Below are 15799 nucleotides of genomic sequence, written 5' to 3'. Positions count from 1 at the left end.
AGAGTGAGGACAAGAGAGGGGCGGAGCCTACAAGCAGCAGATCAAGTCATCACGTGACAACAGAAGGTGATGAAGACCACTGGGGGCCATCACAAGCACATAATGAGGACACATTATCAGACGCTCATGACCATGATGATACTAATGATGATGATGATGATGATGGGCAAGCCAAAGGTGAAAGGGCATGTCACACTGACTCATTCACTTCAAAGCTGTCTTTAAAAGGGCACAGAAAAACACACAGTGGTGAAAAACCTTTTTCCTGCTCAGTTTGTGGCAAAAGCTTCTCTCGAAAGTTTTATTTAACAATCCACACAAGAACGCACAGTGGAGAAAAACCTTTTTCTTGCTCAGTTTGTGGCAAAAGCTTCTCTTTTAAGTCAAATTTAACAAGTCACACAAGAATACATAGTGGCGAAAACCCTTTTTCCTGCTCAGTTTGTGGAAAATGCTTCTCTCAAAAGGCAAATTTAATAGAGCACGCAAGAACACACACTGGAGAAAAACCTTTTACTTGCTCAGTTTGTGGTAAAAGCTTCTCTCAAAATTCAAGTTTAAAAATCCACACAAGAAAGCACAGTGGAGAAAAACCTTTTTCCTGCTCAGTTTGTGGTAGACGCTTCTCTGAAAAGTCAAATTTAACTTGTCACACAAGAACACACACTGGAGAAAACCCTTTTTCTTGCTCAGTTTGTGGTAAAAGCTTCTCTCAAAATTCAAGTTTAACAATCCACACAAGAATGCACAGTGGAGAAAAACCTTTTTCCTGCTCAGTTTGTGGAAGACGCTTCTCTGTAAAGTCAAATTTAACTTGTCACACAAGAACACACACTGGAGAAAAACCTTTTTCTTGCTCGGTTTGTGGCAAGAGTTTCTCACAAAATTCCCATTTAACAATCCACACAACAACACACACTGGAGAAAACCCTTTTTCCTGCTCAGTTTGTGGCAAAAGCTTCTCTGGAAAGTCTAATTTAAGAAAACACACAGCAACACATAGTGGAGAAAAACCTTTTTCTTGCTCAGTTTGTGGCAAAAGCTTCTCTTTTAAGTCAAATTTAACAAGTCACACAAGAATACATAGTGGAGAAAAACCTTTTTCTTGCTCAGTTTGTGGAAAATGCTTCTCTCAAAAGGCAAATTTAACAGAACACGCAAGAACACACACTGGAGAAAAACCTTTTACTTGCTCAGTTTGTGGTAAAAGCTTCTCTCAAAATTCAAGTTTAACAATCCACACAAGAACGCACAGTGGAGAAAAACCTTTTTCCTGCTCAGTTTGTGGTAGACGCTTCTCTGAAAAGTCAAATTTAACTTGTCACACAAGAACACACACTGGAGAAAACCCTTTTTCTTGCTCAGTTTGTGGCAAGAGTTTCTCCCAAAATTATCATTTAACAATCCACACAACAACACACACTGGGGAAAAACCTTTTTCCTGCTCAGTTTGTGGCAAAAGCTTCTCTGGAAAGTCTAATTTAAGAAAACACACAGCAACACATAGTGGAGAAAAACCTTTTTCTTGCTCAGTTTGTGGCAAAATCTTCTCTTTTAAGTCAACTTTAACAAGTCACACAAGAATACATAGTGGAGAAAACCCTTTTTCTTGCTCAGTTTGTGGAAAATGCTTCTCTCAAAAGTCAAATTTAACAGAACATGCAAGAACACACACTGGAGAAAAACCTTTTACTTGCTCAGTTTGTGGTAAAAGCTTCTCTCAAAATTCAAGTTTAACAATCCACACAAGAACGCACAGTGGAGAAAAACCTTTTTCCTGCTCAGTTTGTGGTAGACGCTTCTCTGAAAAGTCAAATTTAACTTGTCACACAAGAACACACAGTGGAGAAAACCCTTTTTCTTGCTCAGTTTGTGGTAAAAGCTTCTCTAAAAATTCAAGTTTAACAATCCACACAAGAACGCACAGTGGAGAAAAACCTTTTTCCTGCTCAGTTTGTGGAAGACGCTTCTCTGTAAAGTCAAATTTAACTTGTCACACAAGAACACACACTGGAGAAAAACCTTTTTCTTGCTCAGTTTGTGGCAAAGGCTTCTCTGTAAGGTCAAGTTTACGAAGCCACACAAGAACACACAATGGAGACAAGCCATTCAGTTGCAGCGTTTGTTCTAAAAAATTTGCCACGAAACCGGAAGCTGAGAGACACGATTGTGCTGGCGAGAATTGATGCGATCCGTGAAGCTTAAAAAAAGACAAAAAAAACTGAAGGAACTGACTCTTTGTGGTAAGATGTAAATTTTGATTTTGAATAAAATATGAAAAATTTAATTTTTCAAAGCTCTTTTATTGACTTAAAGCCAATGTGATCAGTGCCAGAAGAACCATTGTGTCTGAGTGATGATGATCGTTTTTTTTGTTTTCATATCAAACATTATAAATGAAATTAATTTCCTTTGCCTAGAACAACATTTGTTAACATTATGCTTTTCAGTTGTCTTTTTAATCGTACTTAATGGAAAAGGTGTGAGAAGAAACTGTGCTTATGAAATCATTGCCTTCCACAATCATCAATAAAATCACGTGTTCCACTTGCTCAACTGGCCTTCATTACGTTGTGTGAAAAGGTGAAAAACAGATCTCGAAGTTGGAACTAAAAAAAGAACCAGAAAGAGAAACGCAAATAGTCTCAGTTTCTCTTCAAGGTTTTGGTATGTCAGGAGTTGGCAATCTGATGGCAACTGGAGTCAGCGCTGGTTTTCTCGTTGTGTTTGGGTGGCTCGTATATGTATGGTCCATTGAACAAAACTCAAACTCTTCAAATATCCCCTCACATAAATTTAATATTTCGCTTTCTGAATAAATATCTGACTTGCTAAAACCTCTTTCTAGGTTGAGCTCTATCAAGTGTTTGGGGTGAATTGCTAAGCAGAATCTCACTTCGGAAAAAATATAATTTTGTAAAATATACCAAATATTTTTGTTCATGCTCTATAATATTTTTTATACTTTGGATTGCTTATATAATGAAATCGGGAAATATTAAAATGTAAAATTGGCAACGGCATACAGACTTAATGCAATTAATAAATATAGAAACATTTTATAAATATTGAACTAATTGAGAAGAGTCCTTGAAATAAATATTGAATTATAAAAAATACTTACGTATTAAATTAATTCAACTACCCGACCCCAGATGAGCGGCAGAAAATGGCTGGATGGATGGAATAATTTAAATTGCATACATATTCAAATGAACAAATTTGTTCAGAAATATTCAAGAGTGAAATAAAAAGGTTTAAATTAATATTTATATAATTTCACATTAAAATAATTGAATAAATATTGTAGTATTGTATAAGCAAGCTTAAATCTACATTGAAATACATTTTTAAAAAGTTGTGTATTTTAAAATGGCCAAATCTACATATGGGAAGTAACTCTCTTTATGAAACTATGAAGGGACTGGAGCTCACAGAAGTGACCAGTCTTGGTTCTGAAGTTCCGATGTAACCAGATACTGCCCTGAGAGAAAATAGGCCTGAGCATTGTTTATGGTGGGGGCAATTCTCTCGCCAGGTCAGTGACCTTCCAGGGTATGGAAGTAATTTAAGGTGGTCACGAGTAGACTGGTCGTATCAACGGGGAGACGCATCTGCTCTCCCTCTGGGGGACTTTTGGAGGGAAATCCCGAAGACTAGCGTGATGGGAATGCATATGCAACAAGGGAAAATTAGATATTCATGTCCAATTTAGGCATTCCCTATAAGAAGGGAATGTCTGAGAGGGGGCTCGCACGTGCACGGAGCGCACACACGCACACGTTTTTGGGGAGACTTCTTTTGACATCAGCATGTGACGAGAATAAAATCTTTTTCGAACCAGTTCTTTTCCATCACCAATCCAGCCTTGCTCGGCTGCCTCTCCGGAAGGCAGCAAGAACCCACACTTCAAAGACAAAATATACTACATATTGAAAGAAAAATAATACTCAAATATTGAAATAAGTATAGAATTGAAAGAATAAACAACAAAGAAATAAATACCTCCTGGAAAATATCATTATTTTCAACATTTGTCAAAGCACAAAATTTCGATCAGATTGAGTTCTTTCTTGCACATTCTTAAACAATCATAATTTTTTTACTTTTACTTTTTAAGTTACTTCAGTGCATTTCACACCTGAGCCTTCAGGGAATTCCTACTTCGTCCTACTTGAATGAATCCACATCAAAATATCATCATTTATGACACCACGGCTGGACAAATAATATCCAGAAACACACTCCCGCACCACTGAGTGAGTGTTGGACGATATAGCTTCTCTTGAAAGGTCCGACTTGAAAATGTCCTTGCAAGTGGATCTGAAATTAAACCCACACTTTTCCCTCCTTCGGCCATTGTGGTTTAAAAAAAAATCAAGAATATAGTGTATTTGTCACGGTCAATTGTAAGCATGGACAACTCACTCTTTGCCCAGCAGGATGTGCTAACATGCACTCGCAACAGCCCGTTGATGACAAGAGCTGATGGTCGTGAGTGATACTTTGTCCATTTAATGAGCGTATCGCCTGACAAGGCGCTTTGTTTGTTTCGGAAAAAAATTGCGACTTTAAAGTGCGCCTTATGACTGCGAAAATACGGTCATTTTAGTTGTCCAACTTGTAAAATGGAAAAGAAAATTATGCACAAAAAGCATGAACGTGTTGAGCAGAAGGAAGAAAAAAAAGTGTCAGGTTTCGCCGTTCGGCGAAGAGGTGGGTGGACCCAAAGAGCGAGGAAGCAGGAGAAGGGTAAACTAAGGGAGTTTATTAAATAAATCTAACGAGGACAAACAACGGGGCGTGGACAAACAAACGTGGCAGGATGAAAAATAACAAGGACGCAACCAAAACGTGACTAACAGAAAAGGAAGACGAGGAACATAAGCCGGGGGCAAAACGCTGAGGGGCGTGACGGGAACGAGGACGTGAACAAGAGCATGAACTTGACAGGAACAACCGTGGTCGTGGAAGTCCGGAAAGTGCGGCAGCAATTGCATAGGGCAGGCGTAGCAGGGGCAATGTTCCGACACTGAGTTGTTGGGATGAGGTGTTTATATAGTCCAGTCATTAGGAGTGCGGATGGGCATCAGGTGTGTGAGCTGACGGGGAACAGGTGCGTGGCTGGTGAGGGCGAGGTGCTGAGGTGAAACGCCCCTACTCAGCAGATCAACACAATAACAAGTGCACATGGCCGGGAGGTGAAGAAAACAATAACAAAACCGCATGAACATGAAAACAATAACAAAACCCCGGTCATGTCCGACGCGGATCATGACAAAAAGGGAGAAAGCAGTAAGTCTTGTTACAAACATTACTTTTTCAGGACGAGTTGTGGTAGCAACGGAGGATCACGTGACGTAAAAAACAAACATAAAAAGTGTGTGTAGAAGGAGTTCTACATCAACATGCGTTTTACTTATTAGTCCGCGATACACTGACACAATTGGACTTTAATACAGAATCAAAAAGCAAGGGCGAATTTACACAAATGTCAAAACTTTAAAAGGGCGCATTGTCAGTGATAAGCAAAACATTGCCAGAGCCTTAAAGCCAATAACAGACGAGTAAATGTTTTTATAGACGTGTGTAATTCTTTTTGTAGCATGAATTGCAAATTACTCAGAAATCACACAAGCATTGCTGGACATCATTTATGACCAGGCAATGACATTTGCTGAAGAGAAAAATTGTTTGAACACTTAAGGCTGACAAAGCTTTTGAACTTGTCAAGCATGAACTCATTGATTACGATGTATTAGCACTACCAACTTGATATTTAACTGCTAAATTGAGTCATGGAAATTCCCATGTCTCAACAGGAGGGATTGATATCCATACTACAGCTAGGACAACAAACCTTTTTAAAATTTTTGTAGATCATGTTTAGTGTGTAGTAAACATAATTTTCAAGTGAATATGAGACCAAAAAGGAGATTGTATGGACAAAGCATCTTAACGCACGACCAAATTACTATGAGCATTGAGCAAACAGTGACTGCAAAAATGGCTTCATGGACTTGTGTTGCTGCAGAAACACAGGAAAGTGAATCCATTTGCACATTAGTCACAATAATTTGATCCCGTGGTGAGAGCCACGTCAGAGTGTGTTCAAGCAGTCTTCACTGCTGCTTCAGGAATTAAAAAATTACATTCTTGTCCACCACATTCACATTGCACGGCGACCTCATTGTCACAGGGACACATTACACTGATAAGGTGCGGTGCGTTTCAGCCCAGCGTCACTTTTCCCGCACCAGTAGAAGGCGCCACACGACTGTGGAAGCCGCTCCAAATTATCACCAAACCGCGACTTGACCTTGTGGACATTTTTTCTTTTTTTTTTTTTAAGGACATTTTTCTCCCGACTGGAGGAACATTTTTTGTTTTGGGGATTGCAAATGGAAATTTTGTTTCAAGGGATGCTAAATTCTGTATGTTCAAGACAAGCAGCATGATGTTTTGCACCGATTCAGGCGTGTAAGACACAAAAACCAGGTGCACATTCCAGACTGATAAGAAAGAAATGAGGTGCACATTCCGAACTGATGAGGAGTAGAAGCGTTTGAGAACTAAGGTCACAAAACAGATCATTTGTAAGAGAGAAATTGTTAGAATGAGCAGGAAGAGCCTAGGCGGGTGTGAGCAAGTCAAAATTTGGGGTTTCCCATCTTTGATGGGTTGTATGGTTACAATGTGAACTGATAGTCAAGATAAATGTTCATGTGTTCTGTCGACATTGGGCAGACAAGGGCTTTTAAAACCACAACAGGAAACGAAATGTTGTGCATAAAACATGCCTAAATGGTTATTTGAAAAGCAAAACTTACTTAATAAAATGATCCAATTACAATTGGAAACTGCCTCGCTGACAATGCAGCGAAGGCTGCAGCCCAAGGCATGACCTCAAAGTCGGCACTGCATTACTATAAAGGAAAATGAACACACACACACACACTCACAGCAAATCAACTTGACAATTTGATATCACGCCAGGAAAAATACACCACTAATTGAATGCACACATTGGGATAACAAAGGTGCAAACAAATCCTATATGGCCACCCCAATAGATTCCCAGATCTTGACTCATCAGAACCACCAGCGACTGGCACATCGGTCGCAGTCCACATGAAAAACATGTTTGACCGAAAAAGATGCAAAAGACACAATTACTGGTCAGTGTGTTCTGATCCACAGAGAAACCACGTCCGTGTGGGAGACCAACTCTTCTTCAAGGCGTTGAAACAACTTCGTTGGGACAAGTGAATGCTGAGATGGCCCTCGCCAGATGATGGCAGTGACCCCGATGCCGCAAAGGTCGCGGGGCGTGGCAGCTGGATCCACCAGTTGCAGTACAAACTTCACCGGTTTCCAGCTAAAGGCCTAGCAACGCGAATCCCTCGAACAGGAGCTCACCTGAGTCACAATCTCGGACCACACGCACATCAGAACCACACAACCAGCCACAAATACGAATGTTGAAGCCACAGAACAAAAAGATCAGATATTGTTTGGACATTAATGACGTACATAAAGAAATTTCAGCCTTGATTGGAGAACATAACTGCATTTAAATTTTTAGTAAAATGAAACAATTATTGATGTTATGACCACTATGAAAAATTTGAAAGACACAATTTATCGGGATAATCATCAGTTTTCATTTTGTTATGTGTAGTTTGTTCATGTTGCATTGTTCCTATGACAAAGACTATGGTTAATCGTATGTTTGTTGCCCAAATGTACCATTCCAACCTGATTGATGTTGAGAATGATGAACTCGAACTGGACAATGACGAACTCGAACTGGACACTGAAACCTAAAAAACACATGGACCCTTTTTGCCCCTGACCCAACAAGTGCACACATACAACACACACGAAGATCCGGGAAGCGAGGACGGCTGTCCCATCCTACCACGAGGCAAGGGCCTCCACCAAGTCACCTCAGGGACAAGCTCTGCGTGGAGACAGTTTTTTTTTTTTTTCACTAGGCATATTGAAATGTTTTTTTAATATATATATATATATATATATATATGTTTTATTCCCTGACGGTCATCAAATTATGAGGATCTAGTTCCACGTCGGAAGGGAGGAGGGGAATTTTGTCCCTACTGAGGGTTTTCACCCCTCCACTGATAATCACACTGTTGTATGATTTCATTATGATGATCTGTCTTAAAGCCGTAAGGCCATGATTTAAACCCACAAACAGGGGGAAATGTAAGATGCGCTGAGGATAGGTAATCAGTTTGTGTATTCATAATCATGTTTTTATACACTCATTAATGTTTAATACACACACATAGACACTTACTTGTTATTTTAACACACACACACACAGTATCCTGAAGATGTGTTTAGTTAAAGTAACCTTAACACCGTGAGTTGTGATTTCCTGCCTGTTGGAATCTTCTGGTGATTAGTTTAGTCTAAAACAGACCACCATTGTCAGTTACTCTCCTGTCTTCTAGTGATTAGTTCAGACTAAAAAGACTTTCTTTGTATTTTAATTTCTTGTCTCCTGGTGATTCTTGAGTCAAGCTAATAAAAGCAGAGCAGAGCAGGGAGGAGGAGAGAGGAAGGAGTCACGCTGAGCTGCCTGCTCGCTTCTGCTTTGTCCCACTCTTTACCCCGCCGGCTGGTGAAAATGAACGCCATGTCTGGTTCCTCCTGGCCTCTCAGCCATATTTTTATTTCGGCCGTTACCTTTAGTAAGTTATTTCAGTAAGCTCTCCCAAAAGGCGTCAGGGCATTTAAACATGACAAAAAGACAACTGAAATGTTTGATGTAAACACAAAAATCTCATCATCACTCAGACACAATGGTTCTTCTGGCACTGATCACATTGGCTTAGTGTCAATAAAAGAGCTTTGCAAAATTCAATTTATCATATTTTATTCAAAATCACATTTACATCTTACCACAAACAGTCAGTTCCTTGAGTTTTTTTCGTCTTTTTTTTAAGCTTCAAGGATCGCTGCTATTCTCGCCATCACAATCGTGTCTCTCAGCACCGTTTTTAGAAAAGAATTCTTTAGCACAAACGCTGCAACTGAATGGCTTTTCTCCACTGTGTGTTCTTGTGTGGCTTCGTAAATGCGACTTTTGAGAGAAACTCTTGGCACAAACTGAGCAGGAAAAAGGTTTTTCTACAGCGTGCTTTCTTGTGTGGCTTGTTAATGTTGACTTTACAGAGAAGCATTTTCCACAAACTGAGCAGGAAAAAGGTTTTTCACCAGTGTGTGCTCTTGAGTGCGCTGTTAATTGTGACTTTCGAGAGAAACTTTTTCCGCAAATCGAGCAGGAAAAGGTTTTTCACCACTATGTGTTATTGTGTGGCTTGTTAAATTTGCCTTTAGAGAGAAACTCTTGCCACAAACTGAGCAGGAAAAAGGCTGCTCTCGACTGTGCGTTCTTGTGTGATATGTTAAAGTTGACTTTACAGTAAAGCTTTTGCCACAAACCGAGCAAGCAAAAGGTTTTTCACCACTGTGTGTTCTGGAGTGCTTTACTAAAGTAGACTTTCGAGAGAAACTTTTTCCGCAAACTGAGCAGGAAAAGGGTTTTTCTCCAGTGTGTGTTCTTGTGTGTTCTGTTAAACGCGCCTTATGAGAGAGACTCTTGCCACAAACTGAGCAGGAAAAAGGCTTTTCTCCGCTGTGTGTTCTTGTGTGTTCTGTTAAACGCGCCTTATGAGAGAGACTCTTGCCACAAACTGAGCAGGAAAAAGGCTTTTCTCCACTGTGTGTTCTTGTGTGTTGTGTTAAACTTGACTTTTGAGTGAAACACTTGCCACAAAATGAGCAAGAAAAAGGTTTTTCTCCAGTGTGTGTTCTTATGTGGCTTGTTAAATGCGACTTTTGAGAGCAACTCTTGCCACAAACTGAGCAGGAAAAAGGGGTTTCTCCACTGTGTGTTCTTGTGTGGCTTCGTAAATTTGACTTTTGAGAGAAACTCTTGGCACAAACTGAGCAGGAAAAAGGTTTTTCTCCAGTGTGTGTTCTTGTGTGTTCTGTTAAACTCGTCTTTTGAGAGAAGCATTTTCCACAAACTGAGCAGGAAAAATGTTTTTCTCCACTATGTGTTCTTATGTGCCGTTTTAAAGAGAATTTTGAAGTTAATGATTTCCCACAGTGAGAACATACCCAACTGTCAGTGTGACATGCCCTTTCACATTTGGCTTGCCCATCATCATTATCATCAGGAGAGCGTGATAATGTGTCCTCATTATGTACTTGTGATGGCCCCCCGTGGTCTTCGTCACCTTCTGTTGTCACGTGATGACTTGAGCTGCTGCTTGGAGGCTCCGCCCCTCTGTTGTCCTCACTCTCATCCTTGTTCGCATCTTCAGTCTTTATAGGGAGAACATTCACTGGTGACTTGTTGATCTCCTCCTCCTCCTCCTCCTCCTCCTTTTTGATGTGAGTCAAGTCTGGCTCATCTTTCACAGAACGGAGATCGTTTTCACAGACGTCTGTAGGTCACAAAAAGACAAACACACATTTGGTTTGGTCAAGTCAAAGCTCGTGCGGCGACTTTGTCCTATTTTCTACAGTGCTACCTTGACTTGAGCCTGCTGCACACGGAGCAACGCGTGCGACCCCGAATTGGACCGGACCATGAGGGCATTTCACAAAATTACATCCTACAATGTAAACCTCCCTTTTGATCCCCAATTTCATTTCTGACATCGTCACAGACGTTTCTGGAAGCGAGCTGAAGTTAGCACACGCAGGCTATTGTGTGCGTCTGATGGAACACCTGTTGTGGGACCCGAACATATTGATGCAGACCACTGGGGGCCATCGCAACATAATGTCATTGATAGAAAATAAATCCTTCAAGCGAAATATGTTTACAAGTATTTCTTATTGCATTTAGAGATAGAACTAAATGTTCCTGGGCTTGTTGGTAGAAAAGGGGGTTGTGACGTTCTCCCTTTTTAAGCCTATAGTAAGCCAAAGATGCAGATGCATTCCTTGCAGCATGCGCTTGTTCACCGAGGAGATCCGTGCAACCTTGGATGGATGCATTCAATGTATTTTAAATGTTTGGATGGGGTGAAACTACGCACATGTGCACAAAACTCGACAGGGCCACCCGAGGTTCATAAATAAGACCATTACGGACTTGATTTTTTTTTTTTTTTTAAACTTAATATTTTGTGTTTTATTCACTAAAATTGATCAACCGCCATTGACGTTTTCGCGGCAGTGTGCACATTTTTAGAGTCAGGCGGAATTCCTTCCGTAAGGAATTGCTTGAACAAAATATAAAAACCAGAAAATGTTATTTTGTTATTTTAAATGTAAATTTTATACTGGGAAAAACATGGAGTTCACCCCCCACTATTGGTTATTCTTTGGCATATATTTTCTGCACTGAATACGTACTTGATTTAAAAAAAAAATAATAATATTTTGTGTTTTATCCACTAAAATTGATCAACCGCCATTGACGTTTTCGGCGCAGTGTGCACATTTTTTAGAGTCAGGCAGAATTGCTTCCGCAAGGAATTGCTTGAACAAGATATAAAAACCAGAAAGTGGAAAATTTTAAATAATCAGTTCAAATTTGATACTGGGAAAAAACATGGAGTTTACCCCCCCACTATTGGTTATTCTGTGGCATTTATTTTCTGCACTGATTTCATTAGGCATAAACAAATGTTTAGCAAACCGACAAGTAAAAGGCAATATTTAAAGATAAAAAGGGCAATAACCTTGAACGCATTTCCCCAAACAACTTAATGTTGTGATGCATATTTCTAACGATAGAAAGTCGTTCTTTACAAAGCAAATGAGAGTAAAACGGGTACAAACCTGCTTTGTGTGGCACAACACGAGGCTTGTTGCAAACTTCGCCCAGCAGTTGATGTTGCTCGTTCTCTTCTTTTATTCCACAAAGTTCCTCTTTGTACTTGGGTGTCGTTCTTTCACACATTTTCAAACGCCAATCCCAAAAAATCCTCCCTTGATCTCTGCTCGGCGATGAGTCATGTGCCTCTTTTCGTTAGCGGCTAGCTAGCTAACAAGCTAAGCTAATTACGCCGAAAAGGATCAACGAGCGAAGATGAGGTTATCGGGACACAAAGACTTAATGAATTATGTCGACGTCCTTTAGAGTAGCACTGGACATCCTGTGAAAAAATTACAGTCAGTTCCACACTGAATCAGAAGAATTTAGCGGTGGGTGTTTTTATTTCGGTGTGGATGTGGTCGAGGTCCTTCGGAAGCTGCGCGCTTGCTTATGACGTCATGCTTTAAGCACGTATTTTTCAAATATATTTCTTTGCCTCTGTGTTTGTTTTTACCCCTGGCTGTTCTATTTTAATATATTATTTATATAATATTTTAATTCGGTTGATAAAAAAAATGTAACAAAATAATTAAATTGACGCCACATTGGCGAGTAATCTCGCGCGTCACTTCCGCCTATGCCCGGAGAAGCCGCTGCTGGAACTGCAGTGGGACGTTTACGTTTCTCCTAACGAACGAAGCAACAATGCTGTGGTTCACTCGGGCTGCAAGATTGTATGAATATAATGTCTGCATATACTAGCAGTGCTTCTCAATTATTTCACACCCGCCCCTACCAAGAAGAAAAAGATTCGCGCCTCCCCACCACCAATTTGTTTTCTGTCTTTGTAGATTGATGTTAGATTGTCAATAAAATATCCCTTAACTAAGCTACATTGACAAGAAATATAATTTTGAGAACTATTATCGTAAGGATCTCGAAACTCAGTACTCTGTTGTGCAAATATTGATGAGATGACAAATATTTGTCATGTTATTGTTGGAGTTGGATCACGGTGGAAATGAGAAGTAGTTAGTAAATCAACCTTTAAAAGCCAAACTTCCTCCAATGCGTGTTCGTTTTTTGTGCTCAAGAAGAAAAGGGTCAAATAAAGACTCAACAACTGATTAGAGGTCCGATATTTAGTTTCTTCAATTTCTGGAGTTCAGGAAATAGTACAAAGACAGCTATCTGGGCGGCTTTTTCTTAATCTCACGAGAAACTGCACTCGGGCGAGCACAGTCGACAAATGTGCGCCATCTTTCAGCCCAGCTTCAGTTTTTATAGGAGTTTTTTTATGTCAAAGGTAATGTAGGTTGAATCGGTTGTCCTCGCTCCCTCCCACGGTACGGGTCCACGTCAGAGGGAAGGTCCTCCCCAGGTTAGTCATCGTCTGGATAGTTGATTCCCGTCTGGTCCCCAAGACTGGCACGCCAAGGCTGGCCTTCTCCGGCGGGCAGTCCCTCCGTCTCTCTCTCCGCTGGCATTCTTTTGTAATCTTGTCGGTGTGTGCGCGTGTATGTGCAAGTGTATGCGCGTGTATGTGCACGTGTATGTGCAGGTGTATGTGCAGGTGTATGTATTTGTCTGTGTGTGTGTATGCGTATGTGCATGTGCTCCGATCTCCAATTGTTCTGTCTTTCGGAATGTGTTTTTTTGATAGCGTCTGTGTGAGTCCTCCAGTGCCCAATTTGGTATGTTTGCATCTCTACAGCCAATGTGGAGAATGTGCTTCATCGTATCTGTCCATGAAGTGCTGTGAATGTGAGGACAGCTCATGGAAATGCTATGTGTGCAAATCTATTCTCACTACTGAGAATTTCACTCAAGTTCATACATTTAAACTAAGTACTATAAATTTAGCATATGAGAATAATATAATAAATCAGTAAACATCAGGCCTACCATCCCAGTCATTCTTGTGACCCGTGCTTCTAGTTCCATTTGATAAATGCTTTTTGTTTCATCAATGTTTATCATATTCCCTAAATATGAACCTGCTAATTTAAATAATTGACCTTCTGTCCTGTAAGTGTTTAAAATAATGCCAGCAATCATAATACAATCCTTCATTTATCATTGCAGTATTTTCTATCATTGCAGTATTTTTTTATCATTGCAGCATTTTTATTAATTTTCCCTCTGTACCATAGACAGACATTCGGAGTGTTTCCTTACACTTGTATATGTTGTGGGATGTAAGTGTGTATATACACATGGGGATTTGTGTATTTACGTATATACTGTGTATATTTGCATAGGTTTGCTTTTTTCTGAATGTCTGCTGCTAATGTCATACATTAACGGCTACATTGCACCACCGCCTCTGTGTGATCTATTTCTTTGCTGCTGTAACACTGCAAATTTCCCCATTGTGGGACTATTGAAGGACATCTTTATCTTTATCTTTAAAAACATTGTGTTGGTGCTTCTTAAATAATTTTCCATAAGATTAAGATTGAACAAAATGGTTAAACAAAAATTTAAAAAGTAAATTTTGTAGCAATTAAACATTGAATACTAAATTATTCCTAAAACAGTTCAATAACTCTTGTAATTAATAGTGAATTATTGTAGTTTAATGAATACTAAAACGAATAATGAAATATTAAAGTACTTTTTCCGGTTCCGGCGCCGCGCGAGTGGCTGCCTGTTTACAGCAGCGTGGCTCACTATTGAGCCTTTTTCGTGTGTTTTTTCCCTTTACCCTTTTTTATTTTATTTTTACCTCACCTCAGCAATGGACATCCAACTTGCGGTGGTTTTACTACTGTTGGGGGCTGTTTTTTGCGCGATCGTGTCCGGAGACGAAACTCGGAGCTACGGATCGATCGTGTACACAAGAGATCAGCTGTTAGCACTCCGTGCTAACCCCGCGTGGGCTCCCGGAGCGAGACCCGATATTCCCCGCGAGCTGAGGAGGAAGAGACGGGGATGTCGTGCGGGGGCTAAACGCCAGGCAAGGAGGAGACGATATCACCCCGTCCTCCCGTCCGTTATTATGGGGAATGTTCGATCCCTCTCCAACAAAATGGACGAGCTAACAGCGCTAACCCGGCACGAGAGGATTTTCCGGGAGGCTAGCTTGCTGGTGTTCACGGAGTCGTGGCTAACAGAGCTAACGCCGGACGCCGTCGTGGAATTGGACGGCTTCCAAATACTAAGCGCGGACAGGACACTGGAGAGCGGTAAGAGAAAAGGGGGAGGGCTGGCTGTGTTTGTTAATGATAGATGGTGTAACCCTGGGCATATAACTGTTAAGGATCAACTTTGCAGTCGGGACATTGAGATGATAGCTGTTAGCATGCGTCCGGTCTATTTACCGCGAGAGTTCAGTCATGTGATCGCGGTAGCGGCGTACGTGCCTCCCTCTGCTAACGGTGAGACAGCCTGTGATGTACTGAATGCAGCTGTGAGCAGGCTACAAACACAGCACCCAAATGCCTTGTTCCTTATCTCTGGTGACTTCAATCATGCTTCTCCTTCCTCCTCTCTGCCTTCATTCACACAATATGTAACATGCCAAACCAGAGACAATAAAATATTGGACCTCTTCTATGCCAACACCAAGGAGGCGTACACGTCACTGCCCCTCCCCCCGCTGGGCAAAGCTGACCACAACTTGGTTGCTCTCCTGCCTGTGTACAAACCTCTCGTCCGCAGGCAGCCAGCTGTGACACGCACAGTTCAGCGATGGTCCGGAGAAGCCGAGGAGGCCTTGAAGGACTGTTTCAACACAACTGTGTGGGAGGTATTCAGCGAAGCTCACGGTGAGGACATTAATGGTCTAACAGACACAGTTACAGACTATATTAACTTCTGCATGGAGAACACCATTCCCACCAGGACTGTAAGATGTTTCTCCAACAACAAACCCTGGATCACACCGGACATTAAAGCTCTCCTGAAGGAGAAAAAGAGGGCTTTTGTTTCAGGCGACAAGGACGAGCTGAAGAGAGTGCAGCGTCAGCTGAGAAGGAGGATCCGAGA

At 40.9% G+C, this 15799-nt stretch overlaps 2 protein-coding genes across 2 annotated transcripts; one reads left to right on the top strand and one right to left on the bottom strand.

The window, feature by feature from the left end:
* Positions 1-272: 272 nt before the first annotated feature.
* On the top strand, positions 273-2551 carry LOC148341643 (uncharacterized; the record flags this gene model as incomplete). Its single annotated transcript, XM_088287906.1, has 2 exons — positions 273-750; positions 994-2551. Coding segments are annotated over 2 exons (1671 nt in total), but the record flags the coding sequence as incomplete, so codon positions are not given.
* A 6407-nt stretch (positions 2552-8958) lies between these two features.
* On the bottom strand, positions 8959-12228 carry LOC148341642 (uncharacterized). The gene is made up of 2 exons (XM_088288715.1): positions 11833-12228; positions 8959-10484 (listed from the first exon to the last, which is right to left on the bottom strand). Exons 1-2 carry the CDS (start codon positions 11951-11953, stop codon positions 9271-9273), a joined length of 1335 nt encoding a protein of 444 aa, XP_088144841.1. The 5' UTR covers positions 11954-12228; the 3' UTR covers positions 8959-9270.
* Positions 12229-15799: the final 3571 nt, after the last annotated feature.

This window comes from Idiotropiscis lumnitzeri, chromosome 2, assembly GCF_059441095.1.
Source record: "Idiotropiscis lumnitzeri isolate Australia: NSW breed Sydney's pygmy pipehorse chromosome 2, RoL_Ilum_1.0, whole genome shotgun sequence".
NCBI lineage: Eukaryota > Metazoa > Chordata > Actinopteri > Syngnathiformes > Syngnathidae > Idiotropiscis > Idiotropiscis lumnitzeri.
The sequence above is the reverse complement of the archived record's forward strand: the minus strand, read 5'-3'. Positions and strand labels throughout refer to the sequence as shown.

Excerpts from the sequence above, each read along its gene's own strand:
- LOC148341642 (XM_088288715.1), bottom strand. The coding sequence starts at position 11,953 with ATGTGTGAAAGAACGACACCCAAGTACAAAGAGGAACTTTGTGGAATA. Across the intron at positions 10,485-11,832 it reads TGTTGTGCCACACAAAGCAG|ACGTCTGTGAAAACGATCTC; the intron begins GTTTGTACCCGT and ends TGTGACCTACAG.